General features: G+C 45.1%; 1 protein-coding gene and 1 long non-coding RNA gene across 3 annotated transcripts in view; one reads left to right on the forward strand and one right to left on the reverse strand.

Moving 5' to 3' along the window:
- Window positions 1–593: 593 nt before the first annotated feature.
- Window positions 594–20660, reverse strand: part of LOC141213757 (uncharacterized) — a 30885-nt gene continuing 10818 nt past the window's right edge. Inside the window, exon 3 of the long non-coding RNA XR_012283095.1 lies at window positions 594–983. This is a non-coding gene — a long non-coding RNA (uncharacterized lncRNA). The remainder of the gene's footprint in view (window positions 984–20660) is intronic.
- The window catches only part of LOC141213755 (uncharacterized), a 28278-nt gene continuing 11951 nt past the window's right edge, over window positions 4334–20660 (forward strand). Inside the window, exons 1-6 of one of the 2 annotated variants that reach the window (XM_073665360.1) lie at window positions 4419–4471; window positions 7834–7919; window positions 8285–9159; window positions 9617–9727; window positions 10065–10208; window positions 11858–12506. In XM_073665360.1, the coding sequence (XP_073521461.1) occupies window positions 9124–9159; window positions 9617–9727; window positions 10065–10208; window positions 11858–12506 (940 nt within the window). In that variant the 5' untranslated portion in view covers window positions 4419–4471; window positions 7834–7919; window positions 8285–9123. Of the gene's footprint in view, window positions 4472–7833; window positions 7920–8284; window positions 9160–9616; window positions 9728–10064; window positions 10209–11857; window positions 12507–20660 lie in introns of both variants that reach the window. The other variant, XM_073665361.1, reaches the window with a different exon arrangement.

Here is a 20660-nt window from a genome sequence, read left to right on the forward strand (position 1 = left end):
TTTGGGGGTGTTTTGCACCATCCCTTTTTTTTTTTTTTTTTTTGTTTTTTACACATCACTTTTCTTCTAGGAAGCAGTAATGACTGATAATCAGGTCAAGGTCTCTATTTCACCTGATGGAGTGGGTACCGAAGGAACTGACGTAGAAAATATTTCTAAGGAGACAGACAAAATCAAGGTATCATTTTATATTTTTAAAAAATTATTTTGTTCCTTATGTTAAAGGTAATCTGTCATATGACTCATGCTGCTCAAAACAGTCAGCATGAATTGCATTCTAGCTTGACGATTGTATCCAGGTTTACTTTTTCTTTGCAGTGTTTCAAAGCTTCACAGAAAATATACCATATTTTTTTGATTATAAGACACTTTTTTGTTTGAAAAATGGGGGTGCATTTTATAATCCAGATATAGCTTAGCGGGTGGTGTATCTGGGTCACAGGAGGCATGGTTTCTGCTGAAGGAAGTGAGCGAGTGCAACGTTGGGCAGTGCTGCAGGTAGGAGGGGGGGGTGTCGGGCGCACGAGGTTGGTGCCATTGATTTTCAGGCAGTCAAAGGAATGGTGTTAAGGAAAATGTCTGCAGAGGCAGTGCTCTCACAGATTGAGTTATCTGCTCTCTGCTGCCATTTTCATTAAGCCCGTCACTTCCACTGGTGGGCGATTAATGTCGCACGCCTCATGCCGGCGACATGCCCCATGCTTGAGCCTGCAGCGTTGTGCCCCCGCTAACTTCCTTCAGCAGGGACCCTGCCTCCTGTGACGTCGCTCCATTGCGCCCCCCTCTCTCCTTGGTAAGCTACATTGACTATAAAATGGACATTGAGATTATAAGACAGTCCCCAAAAATATATATTTTATTTAAATTTGGGGTTCATTTTATAATCTGGTGCAGCTTAAAACCCTCAAAAATAGAATTATTCTTACCGTTAATTCAGTTTCTAGGAACCTTCCATGACAGCATATGGAGGTTGTCTCCACACCCTAATGGGGACAGGAAGCACAAAGAGGTTAAAAGCCCCTCAACAAAACAAAGCACTGGCAGTGTGCAGAGCTGTGGAGTTGGAGTCTGTATAAAACTGGACCGACTGACTCCTAGAATATATAATGAATTGGATAAATTTGTTTAATATAGAAAGAACATATCTATATTCAATCATAATTAAAAGCCTGATGTTCACATTGTACTATTGGCCATGACTAATTAGCCGTACTTTACTAGGTGTTTCGAGAGTCTTCAGAAATCCAAGTGATACAGACCTTTGAATCCTTAGATGCTGTAGCACAAGCTATTACTGATTTTGAAGAGAGCACAACATCAAATTTCATTGTTTTAGAAAAACAAAAAAACTTTGGAGATGAAGGTATGTGTTTTAAACTAAAATTACATAATTTATTAAATGAATTGTGTTAGTATGATGTTTGACGTTCATTTATGCACATTGCATATTTTTATTTTATGTAAACATAGTAAAGTTACTTAATTTTTAGGTTGTGTGGGTGGAAACACCTTTGCTATTTTCTTTTTATTTTTTTTTTTCCCTTTCTTTCAAAAACCATAACTTATTTATTTTTATTTTTCCATCAATATAGCCAAATGAGGGCTTGCAGGACGAGTTGTAGTTTTGAATGACATCATTTATTTAACCATATAGTGTACAGAAAAACGTTAAATTTCCAAGTACGGTTAAATTGCCCAAAAAAGTCAATTTCACAACTTTTTTTTTTATTATAAAAATCTGTCTACAATCTTCACTATATGGTAAAACTGATGTGACTGTATGATGCCTCAGGTCGGTACGTGTTCGTAGATACCAAACGTTTACTTTATGTAAGTGGTGGTAAAAATACCAAAGTTTTTAACACAATCACAACCAAGGATGTATATATACGTCCTTGGCCATGTCCCGCCCCCTCACGCTCTCAGATGGCATCATCACCCACATCTCAGCTGATCTGATCAGCTAACATGTGTAGCTAACAGCACCGATCTGATCAGCGATCGGATTTGTGCTGTTAATCCTTTGGATCGTGTTGGCAATCACTGTCGGGGATCGCACCGTTCCCCATAGGCTGTTACCTCGACCAACTGGGGTCCTGTGATCTCCCCGGATGCTGTCTGCAATAGCTTCCTGCCAGCAAAGTCTGAGTGACGTTGCCGCCAGAAAAGGATCATTTCTCTTGTGTACAGACGTGCAGTAGCTAATCTGAACATAAGAGAAGCGATCGTAGTCTGCAACGCTGAGGTCCCCTAGGGGCCAGTGTAACAAAGAAAAAATCAAATTTTTTTACAGATATGAAAAAAAATAATAATTTCAAATGCCCCCCTTTTGCCCCATTGAAAATAAATATTAAATACACATTTTGGTCAGAAATGCCCGATCTATCAAAGTATAAAATCAATTCATCAGATCTGTAAACTGCGGAGCGGAAAAAAAAACGCCTAAACTTCCAGGGTTTTTTTTTGGTCACTTCAACATTGCAATACAATGCAATAATGGGCGATCAAAACATCGGATGTACTCAAAAATGGTATCGTTAGAAGCGTCAGCTCAAGCCGCAAAAAATAAGCAATCACCCTCATCCTGAAAAATGAGAACGCTACGGGTCACCGAAATTGGCGCAAAAGTGTAATTATTTTTCTTTAAAAACTTCATTTTTTTTCCACCACTTACATAACAGTAAAAGCAGGGGCGTGACGGGACCCGGATGTACAGGGGCCCGCCCAGCGCCCGCCGATCCCAGCTCCTGTTTAATTTTTTTTTCCCAGCCAAGACATTTTCCAAGTTTGCGTTCCGACACTCCGTATTTTTGAGGATGCGTTTTCACTGCAAAGCGGATCCTCAGAAAGAATGAACAATTATTTTTGCGCTTTTGAGGATGTGTTTTCCATTGCCCACATTGTAGTATGGGCTCAAAAAAAGCACATCCTGAATAGCGCACTGGTGTGAATGGTGATGTGTTTTTTTTTTTGTTTTTTTTTTTTTAGAAAAGCACATCTGTTTTGCGGATCCTCAAAAAAACGCAGCGCAAATGCAGCATGTGAATGTAGCCTTCGATTGCGCTGTCCTTGTTTGACGTCTTGATCTAAGGGGTTAAGAGGTGTGGGTTTATCTCCTATGCACCCACAACTGTTAGCTACACATATCAGCTGATCAGATCAGCCAGTATGTGCAGGGAATGATGTGAGCCAGCATAAAAGGGAGGGAGGCAACCTAGTATGTACCCAGTACGTCACAGGTCGTAGAGGTGTTAACAGAATATCTCCTTGGGTGTTTCATGTGTTTTGTGACTAGTTCCCATTGTTTCTTTTATTGTTACTACTGATCAGACTTGTGGAGGTTCAGGTTCTGGTGGCTCAGCTTGACTTCTTACGCACCTTTCGCATCAGCGTTTTGAGCCTTTTACGGCAGATCTGGCAGCTTTGTCGCATAATGGGTCACTTGTGGCAAGCCCCATTCATTCCCTATAGGACTTGCGGTTTTGCCGGGTCCGGCACTTGCAGCAATTAAAAACGCTGCTAGCGTTTTTGTTTTTAACTTGCCGCAAGTGCCGGATTTGCCGTATCTGGCAAAACTGCAATTGCCGCACCCGACCACAAGTCCCATAGGGAATGAATGGGGCTTGCCGCAAGTGACCTGTAATGCGGCAAGGCTGCCAGATCTGCTGCAAAAGGCTCAAAACGCTGATGTGAAATCAGCCTTACAAAGTTCTGTTCTGCAACCAAATTTGACCTGAACCTCATTGAAAGTCACTGATTGGGTCGTTCGGCTCTTTGCCCACACAAAGCCTGCCATAAGCGAAACACGGGGGGAGGGAGGGCAAGGCTTTGTAATTTTTTTATTTTTTTTTGGTACACACTACATCCGATCACTCTTATTTTACCCTCAAAGCAGCAGATCAAACACTGCAATTGGCTCGCACTGAGTGTACCCGCAGCAAGCGATGCCCACTCCTGTGATTTGCATACTTAAAGCACCGGAACTCTGAACACAGTACCAAACACAGACTTCCCCAAACTTTTCTAACACCAAACTATAAAAGTCCAGTTCACTCATCCCTAATTGTTCCCATTTCAAATTTCTCACTTTTTCAGATTAACTTGGTGCCAGTAGGCACGTGTATCCTTTTGAGAAGTAGCTGTTTTTTTCTTTTTTTTCTTTAAGTATATTTCTCAGTGTCAGCCTTGTAGATGGCAGAGCGTGGTTACTTGTCTCCCAATGACTGATTTTCCAGTAAGTTCACAAACTTATCCATATAAATGTTTTAAAACTTGTATTGTTTTAGCTTTTAGACCTTCTTCTAAAATCTCAATACATTGGCACGGTCCACGAGTTAAAAATGTGTCTCTACTTGAATATACCGGAGTACCTTTTGGCATTGCTGGAAGAAAAGTGTTATGCTGCCATCTTGGAAAGGATTTGGCTCTTCCACAAAAAAAGCGATATGTCCAGGCGACACATCAAAAACAGGTACAATTAAATTTGTATTATAAAGTAGTTCAACTTATTATATTGGCTCTTTACTAATCCTGATGATATACTGGTTAAAATTTCAGAGTGCACCTAGTTAGCAATATCCTAAATCTATCTGTTATATAGATATTATTGCACATTGTGCATCATAGGTGTGCGGGTTTCATAACACGGTCATGGAAATAAGACATTACAAATCTTGTCCTATAACTCCAGTACAAGTACCTGCCTTGTTACATAAATACTGTATCAATCCAAACTTCCTTTATAGTTATTGCCTCAGAACTAAACTTAGTATGTAAAAGCTGTATCTTAACCAAGCGCAATAACTAAATATCCTACCACAACAAAATTCTGAAAACATACAGAAGTCAGCTCCCCACTTCCATGAGTGCACGCATCATGCTGTGAGGCATGTTCCAGATGCAAATAGATATGTCTTTCCGCAACAAAACATCAGATTTTTTAAATCCTTTTTTGCTTGATGGATTGTGACTGAATTGTTGTAATTCAGCTCATGGCTTAAAGTTTTTTAGATTTTAATGGATCTACAATGCTGGATTTATCGTTATTTACAGCCCAATATTGTTCCCAAAATAAGTCTAATAGACAGATTACCAAGGTTCAGTTCTCAGAATAGGGAACAAAGTTCATTACCTAATTTCCTTCACAGAAGTTACCCTGATACAAAAAAAAATGGTGTACCCAAAAATGAGGTTAGGCCATAATTACGCTAGCATAAGCATTCACAGCTCATGAATATAGTGTTAGATCCATGGTCTGTGCAAATATGCAGCACCAAGGTGTGTGTTCTCATTTTATTATATATATTTTAGTATAATATATACAAATTTTTTTGACTTTCGATATAGATGTCTTCATTAGATTTTATATTTATGTACTAAAATAGATTATGTAATAAAAATGTAAATATAGTGTTACAATTTTATAGATGTATGTCTTTTTTAATGACTAAAAATGTTTAAAACACTACACACATATATTTGCCAGTCAACTTCCTATGAACGAGAAGAACCCTGACAGTCTGTCCAAAATCACTGAGAACTATGCATTGTCACGTGGTGGCTGTGTTTGTACCACAGTTGTGTGCGCTCCTGTACTGTGCAGATGCATATGACTAGGCCTGGATGAATGGACACAACACTCACCAGACCTTACCCAGATGCAGTTTCTTTTTTGGAGTTATCAAAGATTAGAGGTTGTCCAGTACCATAACTTTTTTTTTTTTGTTCAGAAATCTTGCTATTATGTGCCTCTCCATTATTTTATTTTAGCAATATTATCTTTTGATCATGCTCTAACAATACATCCTCATTGCTGATAAATCTCTGATGGGGTTAATTGACATCTTCCTCCCCTGACTTTCTGCTTCTATTACTACAATTTCCATCATGCATTGCACTGGCCTGTGAGGCAACTCACTCAAAACTCCACCGAAACCACTCCTTCCCGTATCTTCATCCTGCTGCATCTTAGTCCTGCTTCACATGTCTATGTATCCAGTACGTGTGGTGTCCATTTTCACAAGTTCTGGAGACACGTTCACACGCATACGAATTAAAATCAATGAGGATCTTCATAGCTGTATATTTTTACAGACCATGTCCCTGTTAACCATGCACGTGTCCATGTGATCCACACGGAGACAAGTCAGTTTTTTTTGCAACTAGCACAGATGACACACCGCACACAAATGTGATCCGTGTGACATCTGTCTGACACATAACGTAACAAATACATGATAAAGAAATGAATGGTTTGTGTAAAAGATGTGCAGAGATAGATAAATGATGATGTATAGAGATGTTCTGCTGTAGGAGGCCATCTGACATCCTATGGGCCTAATTTTGCTTAATTCTGTATAGAGTATCACATGCACAGCTACCCACGCTTATAGTCACACCAGTCCTACTCCGTGGATTATGGTACAGTGGCATAATCTATGGTAGCTAGACCCCTCTAGTCTTCATTTCAGGTGAATTAACAGCTTGGCGTTACCTTTATTTTTCATGTGTAAGCAGTGGTGCGGCCATTTTTCCAAAGTCTCCCAGGAGCAGTTTTTTACACATGACAAAGCCAGGCTTCATGTTCCTCAAACTAGTATGAGCAACCTGTGTGGCCTAAATATATTTGCGTCGCTGCCGGGTCCGTGGAGTCTTCTCGCGTCGCTGCCGGGTCCGTGGAGTCTTCTCGCGTCGCTGCCGGGTCCGTGGAGTCTTCTCGCGTCGCTGCCGGGTCCGTGGAGTCTTCTCGCGTCACTGCCGGGTCCGTGGAGTCTTCTCGCGTCACTGCCGGGTCCGTGGAGTCTTCTCGCGTCGCTGCCGGGTCCGTGGAGTCTTCTCGCGTCGCTGCCGGGTCCGTGGAGTCTTCTCGCGTCGCTGCCGGGTCCGTGGAGTCTTCTCGCGTCGCTGCCGGGTCCGTGGAGTCTTCTCGCGTCGCTGCCGGGTCCGTGGAGTCTTCTCGCGTCGCTGCCGGGTCCGTGGAGTCTTCTCGCGTCGCTGCCGGGTCCGTGGAGTCTTCTCGCGTCGCTGCCGGGTCCGTGGAGTCTTCTCGCGTCGCTGCCGGGTCCGTGGAGTCTTCTCGCGTCGCTGCCGGGTCCAGGTGGCAGAACCTTCCCAGATGACCATTTAAAGGGAACCTGTCAGGTCGTTTTTTACTCCCTAACCTATCACTACCTGTCCCTGCACCTTCCTTTTTCACAGCCAATATAGGGCAGTTTTAGGTCAGACGAAGATGGTTAGGGATGTGCTAGGAAGGTGCAGGGGACAGGTAGTGATAGGTTAGGGGGTAAAAACGACCTGACAGGTTCCTGTTAATAACCTTAGTGATGGCAGCTGAGGCTGTAAGAGCAGGGATGTCTGCACATGGTGTTCATACTCCATACTAAATAAATCAAGATGTTTTGATAGTTTCATTTTTTGCCAAATTTACATACTAGCAAGATGTCTATCATTCCACCACTTTTCTTCTTGGGTCTCATTCACAGTGATCTTTTTTGATCCGTTTTGTTTTGTTTTTTTTCCTCCTTGGAAAACTGCACCAAAAACGGATCAGTCACTGCGTCTGCCAGCAAAGTGAATGTGATTTTCAATTTGCCGTGCAGACGTCAGCGTTGTTGACTGCTGTATTAGTGGCGCAGAAAGTGCATCCACAAAATGAGCGTCAATTACTGCTCCATTTTTCTGCTGCGCTTTCTTCATTATACATAAAAAAAAAAAAAAAAAAAAAAAAAAAAAAACAACAACACAGATTGGTATTCACACAGTCCCTTTGATGTTTTTTTTTTTTTTATTTTATTTTTTTTTTTTTACTGCACTTTCCACGCGACAAACGTTCAGTGGACCTGGCCATGTGACTGTCAGGTGACCTGTTACTGTGCAAAACCTGGAAACAACTCATCGCTGGACACCGGACATTGGGGAAGGTAATAAAGTGTCTGCCTGTGTCCTCCCTGCCCTTTATGGATTAGTACTGCATTTTTGCTTTGAAAAAGCAAAAGTGCAGCATTAATAAAATGGAGCAAAAAAGCAACACAGACGCATGATGCATTTGATGCTTTTTTTCCAAAAATGATCTGTTTTTTGATGCAGAAACTGCACCAAAAACGGAGCACAAACGCTCTGTTTGAACTAATTCAAGGTTGCGTTTTGTATTTAACTACAACTCTCTAAAATGAACATTGTTAATATCACATTGTTAATATCACAAAATTAAAAAAAAAAATGGTACCAGGTGTCATCTTGTCTTGATTATTTTTTTTTTATTCTTATTTTTTCTTTCTCAAATTAGCTGTGAAACATGACAACTCCTTAATGTGATTCGTCTCTACAGATTTTGATATAAAGATGTTTTGGGCTCCTCTTAGTCTTTCGACTTACAAGACAAACTTTCCATTCAACTTCCTGCTTTGACATTGTAGAGCAAGAGCGAACCTGTCCACCCGCAATACTATGGCTACAACATACTTTAGAACAAATGACGTTTTAATCAACGCTTCATCTGTGGGCTTAGTCTCCTATATCAATGGCACACATTTGTAGAATGATTGAACTCTTGCTAGCCGGGTTGTTTTTTTAATTGAAAAAAACAATAAAACATGATGATCATCAGATTGTGCCGGAATAATGTTAATACATACATACACCACAGCAAAAATATGGAATCAGGGCAAAATGCTCCAGATCATAAACTCAATTTAGATAATCAGACTCCAAATTAAAACTACACCTTTATAAACAGATAACAGAATTATTAATGTATACTGACCACATAGTACACTTCAAAGTTCATAAATACTACACACCATGTCCAGAATAATACATGCCGACCCCTCATATACTCAGTACATTTGATATATAACATTAAACCTTTATAAATGATAAACAAGACACACAATCTGAACTTGCATCGTAGTTAAGTCTTCTTTGTCTCTGGTTCCGGATGGCAATATGTCTGACGTCCATGTTATGACCTGGTGTGCGGTGGGCAAGCTGTTCAATTACAGTGGAAACACCATTCACTCAGTCAAATCTGCTTGTCCTACATCTTCCTGCCCTCTTCCTACAAAGTTTCTTTGAGATGACCACACTACAATCAGCACAGTACATCAGATTGCACTACAATCAATTATGGATCCACTTAATATGAAGATGATATATAAAAAGGTAATGACATTTATAAGCATACTATTACTGTTTGTTATTTAAAGGTAAGCTGTCATCATGATTTCTAATGCTATTTACAGACCTGCAGGTTTGATGTGCAGTCAAATTGCGTTACAAGTCATGTGTTACCCATAATGCATCTACACATTAGCCTATTTACATCTATTACATACTGAAAATGTACTGCTCTAGATAAACATCCTATATGGGTACTTCCGTGTACGGTTTTAAAATTTATGCTTTTAGTTTATGTAACATTTATCATGGTTTTTCCAAAAATTATGAATTCACCCCCCCCCCCTTTCCTCCTCCCTGAAGAATGCCTTACCTCCTAGTGGCCACCAACAATAACAAAAGGTCATGTATTCCCCCAATGTCACATGAGAGAATTTGGATATTTTGTCTTTGAAAATATTTTGGTTTTAATCTTTGTAAAATTTCCATGCTCTTCCTGCAGACTGGTGATCATGGTTACATAAAATGTAGAAAGCTAATCCAGGCCACTAAAAAAATGGATTGTCCTGCCAAAATATATGTATATCATATCATAAGATATCCGGATTTTCAGGTATGTAACAAAGTTGATGTGTAACCTCCTCCCAATAAACAAATTTTACATTGTGTTTTAATTAATTCCTTGCACCACATTTATAATTTGACATATTTGTGGCTGAGTGTGTCTTGTTTTCTCAAAGCTTTATTTTTTATAGTTACAATTTTGAGCCACATTTTAGTCCATTTATCTTTTTTTTTTTAATGCTGAGCACTGCTTGATGCCTCAACTATTAGTTTCTAATATGTGAATGTTCCTTTTAACTTTTTTATAAAATGGCTTAGTTTCACAAAATAGTCAAGAGAAAGGAAACTACATCTATGTATTTTTCTTTTTTTTTTTGTTTTTTTAGATCACAAGAAACACAGCTTGGCACAAAAGAATGGCATCTAAAAAAATGAATCAAGAGATTACAAAAGACAACAAAGTTTTACACTGTTATGTTGTTCAGTTTCCAAAACTGTCAGAGCATAGAAACCACCCTATAGCTGGAGAGGTAATGGATTGTGTTTCAAAACATGTTGACAATTGGAGGTTAGATCACCGATTCAACCCACCTTTATCAAAAAATGTCCATATTGTCTTTAAAAACTTTTTATATCATAATATGGATTATTATTCATAACTATCTAATGGGTGGTTCCCTTTCACCAATTTGGTCGCCATTTACTATAGTACCTGTGTTAAACAATATCTACAGTGCTAGAGCGGATGAGCTGTGTGATTGGCTGCCGTGTTCTTCATGTAATTCTACATCTGTCATTCTTTCTACATTGCACATAATTATCCTTTTAGATTTATTTGGCTTCCAAATAAAGTATATTAAATGGACATACTTATAATGTGCCAACACAAGTGGCCCTCATAAGTCTACCTCTTGCTAAAAAATTCATATCACTTAATGGATCACTTTATTGTGCTTTAATAAAGCAAACTGGACATTTTAAGTCGCTTCACGTGCCTACCTCAACCGCCACAGTGTGACTGTGTATAATATACATGTATATATGTGTCTCTATCTCTATCCTGACTGCGCATGCATGACGCTCAGTCTGGCTCCAGACAGAAGCAGGCATGGACCCTTTACAGGTAAGAGGAGTGTATGGCACTGGAGATCGCGGTATGCGTAGACACAACGCATACTGCGATCTCTGGCGCCATACTGACATACTTACCTGACCGGGAGGAGCGTTGCCACGGTGCCTCTCTTCTGGCCGGAGACCGGGGGCAGGAGTGAGGTGTTGGATTGGTGCATGCGCATAGCGCTATCCAGCACCATTTTACTGAAGACACATTTGCAGTGTTCAGCAAAATGGCGCCGGACAGCGCTGTGCTCCGGTGCCGCACTCCTCCCCCGGCCTGCGGCAGAACAGGACGCTGCAGCGCTGGAGCACAGGGAAGAAAGGTGAATATAAGTGTGTTTTTTTTTTTTTTTTTTTTGTGTACAGCGTGAAAGGGATGAGGGGGCCACACATACCGGGATTGGGGTGTGAGGGGGGCCACGCATACCGGGATTGGGGGATGAGGGGTGCCACGCATACCGGGATAGGATGGTGGAGACAGGAGGGGGGCAGCACATACCAGCATGGGAGACCATATACCAATAAAAATGCTCGCCACCCGGGCGTAGAAGGGTTCAATTGTTAGTACTGTATATATTATATTATTGTGGCGGTTGAGGTAGGCACGTGAAGCGACTTAAAATGTCCAGTTTGCTTTATTAAAGCACCATAAAGTGATCCCCAAACAATAAAAAATAAAAAGGGTTTCTTTGCAGTAAGACAGGATACACAGTCCTAACAATGGCATTTCAAGGTTAAAGCAGCACACAAAAAAACATGGAGCATGACACCGCGGAATTCTTACCTCTACAAATACAGATAATGAATTTCACTTGGAGTTTGTCCACCATATCACACCCCAGGCTGTGGATTTGTGAGTAGTCAGACCCAACCATCTCTGACTGCTCAGTAACCTATCTGACACTTTCTAGCTAGCTTAAATCAGATGATAACCATCTGATCCATATCTTCCATCTGTATGTAAGTTAATATGAGATTTTGTTGTGTTTACTTTAATTCTGGATTCGATATAAAGTTTGTTTTTTATATGACTGATAAAAAAAATGTTGTAATTATTTTTTAGGTAGCTAATATCCGTGAAAAAATCGACCCAAGAGTTGTGGACAAAATTTTGGAGCTTTACCAGAGTGGTATTCGTAAAAAAAGAGATATCAAAAAACTCGTGGAGCATTTTGTCGTTCAAGAGCTCTTCACAGGGCTTGATCTTCCACAATCCTCAAGACGAAGATATTATCCCACGTTGAAGGACATCACAAATATAATGGGTCGAACTTCTAAAGGGACCACTACCTCTGTGTTTGACCAAAGCAAGGTATTGGATTTGGTTTCTAAGTGGCAACAAGAAGATAATAGAGCCAGCATTTATTGTCGTCCTCATTCTGTAAAGGGGGAAGACCAAGATGAGCAAAAATTTCTTTTGTGCTATCAAAGACACTGGCAAAAAAGACTCCTTTCAACCTATGGTAATAGTATTACACTGCTTGATGCCACTTACAGGACAACAAGATATGCACTACCTTTATATTTTCTTTGTGTACGCACAAATGTGTGCTATACTGTGGTAGCTGCTTTTGTGGTTCAACAGGAACGGACTGAATATATCATAGAAGCTTTGAAAATGATTAAGGACTGGAATCCAACTTGGAACCCATCTTGTTTCATGCTTGACTTTTGCTTAGAAGAAATAAATGCCATCGCACAAGTATTTGCAGGTAATTTTAAGATAAAAAAAACTTTATAAAAGGTTATCTTTTAACATCCCAAGCATTTGTCACTAACATTATTTACACAAGACCTTACACTTATCACTCTAATCCCTACATTTTTATATAAATATTTTTTTTTGCTTCCCGTAGTATTTGGATTGAGAAGAGTGTTACAGTCCTTGAAAGATGCGTGTGGATGCACTCACTTTTCAGCAACATCCATCACTAATGGAACAGGAGGCAGGGCTGCAGTTACTTTATGTAGTTTATTGTATCTGAGGACATCCAGGATCCATGTTGATAGAAGCTGCGGGAGAGGCCAGTACTGTGCCATCTTTTGTTTTTATAGCTTCTAACTGTGAAACATTACTTCTTCAGGGACCAGACATACAAGTCAGTGACATCAGCACTAGTCCACAGGTTCTATCACCACCCTCAAACAAACTATTATCACAGGATGTTTCTAGTGTCACTGATTGCTTTTATCTACGCTCCTTTTGACTTCATTTGAGGGTGGTGACAGAAGCAGATTGTTGGTGCTGTTCTCACCTCTGACACCTTCCTTCACCCAAGATGCAGGACTAGAGATGGGCGAGCCTTTGGAAGCTCGATGTCACATGTTGTCTGCTCCGCAGTCCACGTGAATTGCTCCACGCGTGACACTCTAATTCGGTTCGTCGAACTTGCACTATTCGATGAACAGTTCGCCGAGCTTCTGAATCCCATTGAAAACAAAAGGAGGCAAAATCAAGGGTCTACAAAACACATTATAATGGGCACAAAAGCTGCCAAACACAGCTCAAATTTGGGACAGACACAAGGAAAAGTGCCATCTATTTTCCAGAGTTAAAATTTTCATCATTATGCATGCATGGAAAAGGCCTGGCCCAGTATTTCAAGCTTCAGATGTAGGCATGGTGCTCAGCCCTGCTAAATACAGGAAACAGACAAGGAAACCCCCAAAACGAGTCTCCACATTTCAAAAAATTAGGGCCAGGTACCACCAAAATGGCATCAAGTGGCCCACAATAAAATTTGGAGAATGGCAATATCAATGCAGCATACTGAAAAGTAAATTGTCTACTCAGAGCAGTCCACTACTGGGGTGGAAAAGTCCTTGGAGATCTATGACTTCATCTTGATGAAAGTTAGGTGGTCTACACTTTCAGGGGACAGTCGGATGTGCTTATCCGTCAGGATGTCGCCAGCAGCGCTGAAGACATGTTCTGAAAAAATGCTTGCTGCCGGACATGACAAAACCTCCAAGGCATGACTGGCAAGCTCAGGACATTCTTCCATTTTTTTGAAGCCCAAAATGCAAAAGGGTCCAACTTCTCCCTTCCTGCCAATGGCATGGATATTGAACTCTAGATACTCCTGCACCATCCTCTCCAATCGTTCACTACGTGTCAAAATTGTACTCATTTATACTGGTGGATAGGCTGGTTGAAAAAATTGGTGAAACGTTTCCAAGAAATTGCTGACACAAACATTAGCAGAAGCAATGTATGTTGACGACTCAACGTCCCCCCGGTTTGTTAGTGTAGATTTGTCATGCGTACGGTGTCCCTCAGTACTGTGTTGGGGAAAATCAGTCCTAAGATTGTATACAAGCAGCTTTTTTTTTTTTTTTTGGCTACTCCAGCATGCGTCCCTGTCCAGGGCAGGAAGTATCTGTCTAAACTTACTGTTGAACCGCGGATCCAACAGTGTCGCAAGCCATTATTTGTCGTTAATTCAAATCCTAACAATACGGGCATCATATTGCAGATAGTGCAGCAAGAAGGCGCTCATGTGTCTGTGTACATGAGGCTCAAGTCCTTGTGTTGCGGAGAGAGAACATTTCCACTTGCTTCCTCCGTTCTCTCCCGCCAACCTGGGACAACAGAAAGGGAAATCATTTCTTCCTTATCTCCTGACTGTTCTGTGCCCAACACCTCTTCATCCTCATCTTCCTCCATTTGTTCCTCAGCTCCTGCATCTTCACCACCAGTTTGTCTGGTACCATTAGCTCCTCTGTCGCTCTACTCCACCTTGACATGCCACCTGGCTGTGTGACTAGAGTCCGGACCTTTTGAGATCTTCATCCCCTTTCCACGTCCTCCTATTCTTGCTCCTCCTCTTCCTGTGGTACCACCACCTCATCCTGTAGATTTTTCCAAGTTTTCTCCAGCATGTAGATGAGTGGAACAGTGATGTTGATGACTGCATCGTCAGTGCTAACCATCTTGGTAGCCATTTCGAAACTGTGAAGGAGGGTGCAGAGGTCCTTGTTCTGTGCCCACTCTGGAACATTCATTTGCACCACATTCAGCTTGCTTTGAGTCACTATACGCATCTTTACTATGCCAGGGCTTGTCGCTGCTGCCACAGTCGCTGCAACATGTGCAGAGTGGAATTGCACTGTGTTGGCATATTGCATATGAAACGGTTAACCGGTTGTCCAAAAGACCTCTGTAGCGATGCTAGTAGATGAGCCGTGGGGTGAGAATGGCGGAAGTGAGCACACAGCGACCGTGCCTTGTGAAGCAGCTCATCCAGGCCGGCATAGTGGCGTAGGAATTGCTGGACAAGGTTGAGGATGTGAGCAAGGCACGAGTGTAGAGCCACCACCAGGTTTGCACACTGCCTTCCCTGGCTCCAGGTTTAGCAAAGACATCCATTGGTCAAACTCGGCTTGCATAGCTGTCTACAACTCTTCAGCTGTGTGACTTGCATCTCCAAGGCATTTTAATTTAAACACTGCCTAATGGCGGAGAGCCCTGGCAGTGCAGTACAGAGTTGGGGGGAAGGGGGGAGTTGAACTGTTACAACATTAAGGAAGAAGTCGAGGGTGCAGCTGGAGGCCCTAGAGGAGTTGGATGAGGCAGAAGCATTGGATGAAGAGGTGCAGGCAGAAGTTTGTCCCAAGTCTTGAAATCCACAAGACTTGGAGTAGCCCCATCCCCCGCCTGGCCTCGCAGCCACCAGAGTCACCCAGTGGCCAGTGAGGGAGATGTAACGCCCCTGGCCATATTTGCTCGTCCAGGTGTCAGTAGTGATATGCACCCTGTCAGTGTTTCTCAAGGTACAAGTAATGTCTGCGACATGCTAATGTATCGCAGGCACAGCTTTCTTTGAAAAGTAGTGGCGATTGGGAAACTGATAATAGGTGTCTGCAACGGCCATCAGCTTGCAGCAACCATCTATATCCACCAGCATTTCCGTGGCCAACAAATGGGAGATGGTCAACTTCAAACGGGATGTGTTGAATAAAATAATCTTTTCAATGACCACACCTGCGGGACTGAGGGCTGGCTGCTGTACTGACAGAGGGTGGATTAGGATGTACCCGACAAACTGCTGCACTGTGAAGGAGGTGCAGGCTGAGATGTTCTGGTGGGTTTACAAACAAGTGGTGTGCTCGGTGTCTGTAATCAGTCCAGAGAAACAGTTGTGGCTGAGGATGCAGCGCTTGTCGGGCTTGCAGCCCTCAGTCTCTGTGGGAACATGCTACTGACTCGCCCCCTGGGCCTTGGGGCACTCGGATCCGGGCAATAGGGGGAACGATGGGAGTAGTAGTGGCAACCCGGTTCCGTGGCTCAGGGTGGTCAGGCCAATGGTAGTCTGCTACGTTCTGCTGATAATGTCCGACTACGCCACCCGTGGATTTGCGGTCATTAGGAACCGCCGCTGCAGGGCAGACCGCTGGGGCTGATGATATATGCAGCTGGGATGGTGTGACTCCCCACGGGAAGAGTGCGGCCCCAGGGCAGTATAATGGATGGTGGGAGCAATGGTAGTGAGAGTCCCGGTGCCGATAGTGCTGGAGGAGCAAGGAGCACACAGACAACAAGTTGCAGTCCAGGGTCTTTACTAAAATAGGTAAACTGACCCATAAACAGTCCCAGCTAGGAGGGGACCTGGATGTCTGAGAGCAACGGGGAAATTGGCCCTGGTCAGGGTGAGGTTGTAGGCCTACCGTGCTTTCTGCGCTCCTTCTGGCTATCTCCTCGTTATAGGGTAACAGCCCACGCTTCCGAGCTTTCCGTGTATTCTCGCCTGTATGGCCTGCGACGTGGGTTCCTTTCTGCTCCCAGCCTTGTACGGCTTTACTGGTCCCTTCGGTTGTGGCAGGGCCTCCAGGCTTCTTAGGCCAAGGAATATACAGTCCCTTGCGGACTGGTTCTCTGCTGGAGGATGTAGAATCCTCCCAGCCTCAGACACCAAAGTCTGGTAAAGTCAGTCTCTTATCTGCCAAGACAGGCTTGCTTCGCCTCTTGTCTCTGGCTTGTGGCTCTCCTCCTGCCACACTTCCTCTTAGGTGCAGTGCAACTGTCTGTCCCTGCTCTGCTCTGGGACAAGTCTCAGTGCTGAGACAGGCCATCAAGTTCTCCCTAACCCTGCCCCCAGTACCAGCTTTTATAGGGGCAGCCAGCTCTCCCTACTGGCCTGAGACAGGAGGCATTGCATGCTAATGTTCCCCTGACTAGAGAACCTCCCCCTTGCTCTCAGACACAGCTTTAATTACACTTGTGGCATCCAGGCCAGGGTGACACACTACCTAACCTCCTTTTCAGCAGCAGAAGGGAAGGAAGGGAGACACAGATCCATTACTAGTGGGTAGGCGGAGCCCCACAGGATAGTTCACCTCAGATTAGAAAAAAGTGATGACCGGCCCCTTCAGCTTAGGCTCCTCCTACTCCCATGTCCTTCAGTCTAAAATTTGAGGTCGCAGAGGATAGTCGCTGCCTTGGCAGCTCCTCAGAAAAAAAATTTCTTTTATCATTTCCGGAGACCTGGACCCCCCGTGGTCTAGAGGTCTCAGGGGGTCTCGGCGCTGCTGGGACCCCTGACCCTCCCCTGGCAGATCTGCGTACCCCCTAAGGAGGTCCCCGCAGAAGCCTGCCGGCCCCGGGGGATACAGGGCTCTCCCTGGCGGAGACGCACACCGCTTCTGTGGGGTCCCTGCACGCTCCGCCGTGGGGGGGAGCAAAGGGCCACGGCGCCACATATCCCTGGGGGTCCCTGTGGCGCTCAGCTGGGTAAGTGCTCTCAAGGTCTGAGTGCTTCAGCGGCTGCGGCGGCAGCCACTGTTACAAGTGGTGACTGCTGTTTTGTCCTTGCAGGAAGGATATCACCGCTGCATACGGCGTTTGTGTAACTCTCTGCTAGCAGGGGAGCAGGGACGGAGGAGCCGCGGACTCCGTTAGTATGCGGCGTGGGGCGTGGCTTCGCGCCTCTCTGCTGCCTGTCATCTTAGTCTCAGGCAGGAAGCGTGCGCTGGAGCTGACCCAGCCCCTTCTTCTTCCGGGTCCTTCTGAAGGCGTCCATACTTCGTGCAGCGCCTCCTGCTCCCTGCTCTCTACACCACCAGACACCGGGAAGAGCAGTCACCGCGGCCAGCTGGTGAGTCACTTCTGCCTTTTAAGGCAGAAGATTCCTTTTTCTCACTATTGCAGCGCAGAGCACCTTACTGCTGGCCTGTTAAGGCAGACAGGGTGTGCTATATCCGGCGCTGCTACCTCTGCTGAGGAGGCTCTGGGACTCGCACATCTCTGTCCTTTTAAGTCAAAGGTGTATTGCGTGGTCAGCAGCGCTAACCCCTTCTGAACGGGGTCTGGCCTCATCAGGGCAGTTAACCCTTTCTGGATGTGCATGCTTCTGGGATCAGAGGGTGAATCACCCTAGTCTGTTAGGTTAACTTTTGCTCTGCAGGCAGCTGGGGTAGCTCTTCTCCCTCTAAGGAGGAGCTTTAACCCTTCAGTGCTTGGTGATTTTCTGTGTAGGAACAGGCTGTGGTAGCGGAATCACACATCCTCGGTTACTGTACCCATTGTAAGGGGTTATTACCGCCTTATCTGCGACGCTCGCAACTGTGTGGGGGCATGTCGTATCAGGGACTAGGGGGCGCGGACCTCTCCCCCGGTCCGCTTCAGGATCGGTCACGCGTATCTGATGCGCCGGGGTCTTCGACGGCATCAGGTTCGACACTGGTCGTGGGTCTCAGTGATGTTAAAGTGGAGGCGCTCACACGCTCCATTGACAGTCTATCTGACCTCCTGGGTCATTGGGTATCAGCTAAGTCCCAACCGACGTCACGAGGCAAGAAGCGCCACAGGCCTGTGGTGGCGCTGTCTCCTCCGCGCAGTGTCGGAGGCTTCGGAATCACCGACAAACTCTGCTGGTGAGATCTCAGATTCTGATGAAGAGGATCGGCAGGGTCGCTCTGCTTCTCTTTCGGGCCGCGTGGACTCTTTTATTGGGGCTATGCGGGAGGCGTTACAGCTGTCTGAAGAGGTGACGAGGCTCCCTGGCAAGTCGGCCCGGCTGTATCAGGAGTCGCGTCGGGCTCGTTCGACGCTGCCGGCGCACGATGAACTTAACGAGGCGGTGGAGAAGGAACTCCTGTGTCCGGATAAACGCTTCCAGGAGATGCGGTTTTTTGATGCCCCGTATCCCTGCTCCACGGAGACTATCGCTAATTGGGTTCCCTCTCCTGAAGTGGACGTACCATTGTCTCAGCTGAGCAAATCTTCTTTGCTTCCTGTTTAAAGGGAAGGCGAGTCTACAGGAACCTTTGGACAGAAGGACAGAGTTAGCGGCGAAGTCCATCTACGAGGCCGCGGGTCATGGATTCCGAGCGGCCTTGGGGGCCATGTGGGCTGGTGAGGCTTCTCTGCGGTGGTTGGATCAGCTGCGGACGGCGTGGCAAGATGGGACTCCGCTGTCTGAGGTGGAAAGGCTCTTCCAGCTGTTGGAAGAGGCGGCCCGATATGGCAGGGACGCAGTGCGGGATACTACTTCGGTTCTGTCCAGGGCTCAATCCTCGGCCATCACAGTCAGGAGAGCACTGTGGCTTAAACAGTGGACTGGAGACGCAGTATCCAAACAAGGTTTGTGGAGTCTGACGTACAAGGGCGGTCAGCTTTTTGGTTCGGACCTCACGGAGCTGATGGCCAAGGACAAGGATACGGCTTTGCCGCAGCGGAAAGCAGCGGCTTCTACATCTGGCAAGTCAAGTGCCGGTAGTGGTTGTCGGTACTTTCGGCCCAGGGGACGGTTCGGTCAGCCCTCTTGGAGATCGGGTCGTCCCTCGTCTTCCAGAAAGACAACCCAGAAATACAGTACACCCTGGAAACATTTCCGTCAGGACAAACGGGAGGTTGACAAAAAGCACGCTAAGGCGGACTGACGCCAGGAACCCACTCGAGGGCTCTCGGGTGGGAGGTCATCTGCTACAATTTGGGTCGGTTTGGGCGTCCCACGTATCGGACACCTGGGTGACGCGGGTTATGTCGGCAGGCTATTTCATAGTTTCATTCTCGACCCCCGGACAGGTTTCGTCAGTCTCACATCCCGTCCAAGCCCAAGCTGACTGCTGCGGGAGGTCGACTCTCTTCTGCAGCAGGGTGTGGTGGTTCCGGTTCCGCCGGAGGACCGGGGAAGGGGGTTTTACTCCAACCTTTTTGTGGTCCCCAAAAAGGAGGACAAGTTTCGCCCCATTCTGGACCTCAAAGAATTGAATTTTCATGTTCGTACCCGGAAATTCCGTATGGAGTCTCTTCGCTCTGTCGTGGCGGCCCTGTCACAGTACTATTTCTTGGTGTCAATCGACATCCGCAACGCCTATTTGCATGTCCCTATCGGCAGGGCTCACCAGTGCTTCCTGCGTTTCGCCATAGGTCAGGCCCATTACCAGTTTGTGGCCCTACCATTCGGGTTGGCCTCGGCGCCCAGGGTTTTTATAAAGATTCTGGCGCCGCTCATGGCGCTCCATCGAAGGCAAGGAGTTACGATTCTCCCCTACCTGGACGACCTGTTAATTGTGTCGCCCACAGCGGAGGTGGCGGTGACAGCTCGCGATCTCTCCCTTCAGCACCTGGAGGACTTCGGGTGGCTGGTCAATTGGAAGAAGTCGTCATTGGAGTCGTCGCAGTCAATCCTGTTCTTGGGGATGCTTTTCGACACGGTATGGGCAGTGGTGTCCCTGCCTCCGGACAAACAAGCGAACCTTCGTCACAATGTCCAGGCTATGAGGTTGGCGATGGCAATGTCCCTTCGGAAGTGTATGCGCCTTCTGGGTCTGATGGTGGCGGCAATGGAAGCGGTACCGTTTGCACAATTTCATTCCTGGGGTCTCCAAAATCTTATTCTGACCCGTTGGGATCGATTGGCGGC

The sequence above is a fragment of the Phyllobates terribilis genome, unplaced genomic scaffold (assembly GCF_046119375.1).
Source record: "Phyllobates terribilis strain yellow unplaced genomic scaffold, ASM4611937v1 Scaffold_213__1_contigs__length_3403324, whole genome shotgun sequence".
NCBI classification, from domain to species: Eukaryota; Metazoa; Chordata; class Amphibia; order Anura; family Dendrobatidae; genus Phyllobates; species Phyllobates terribilis.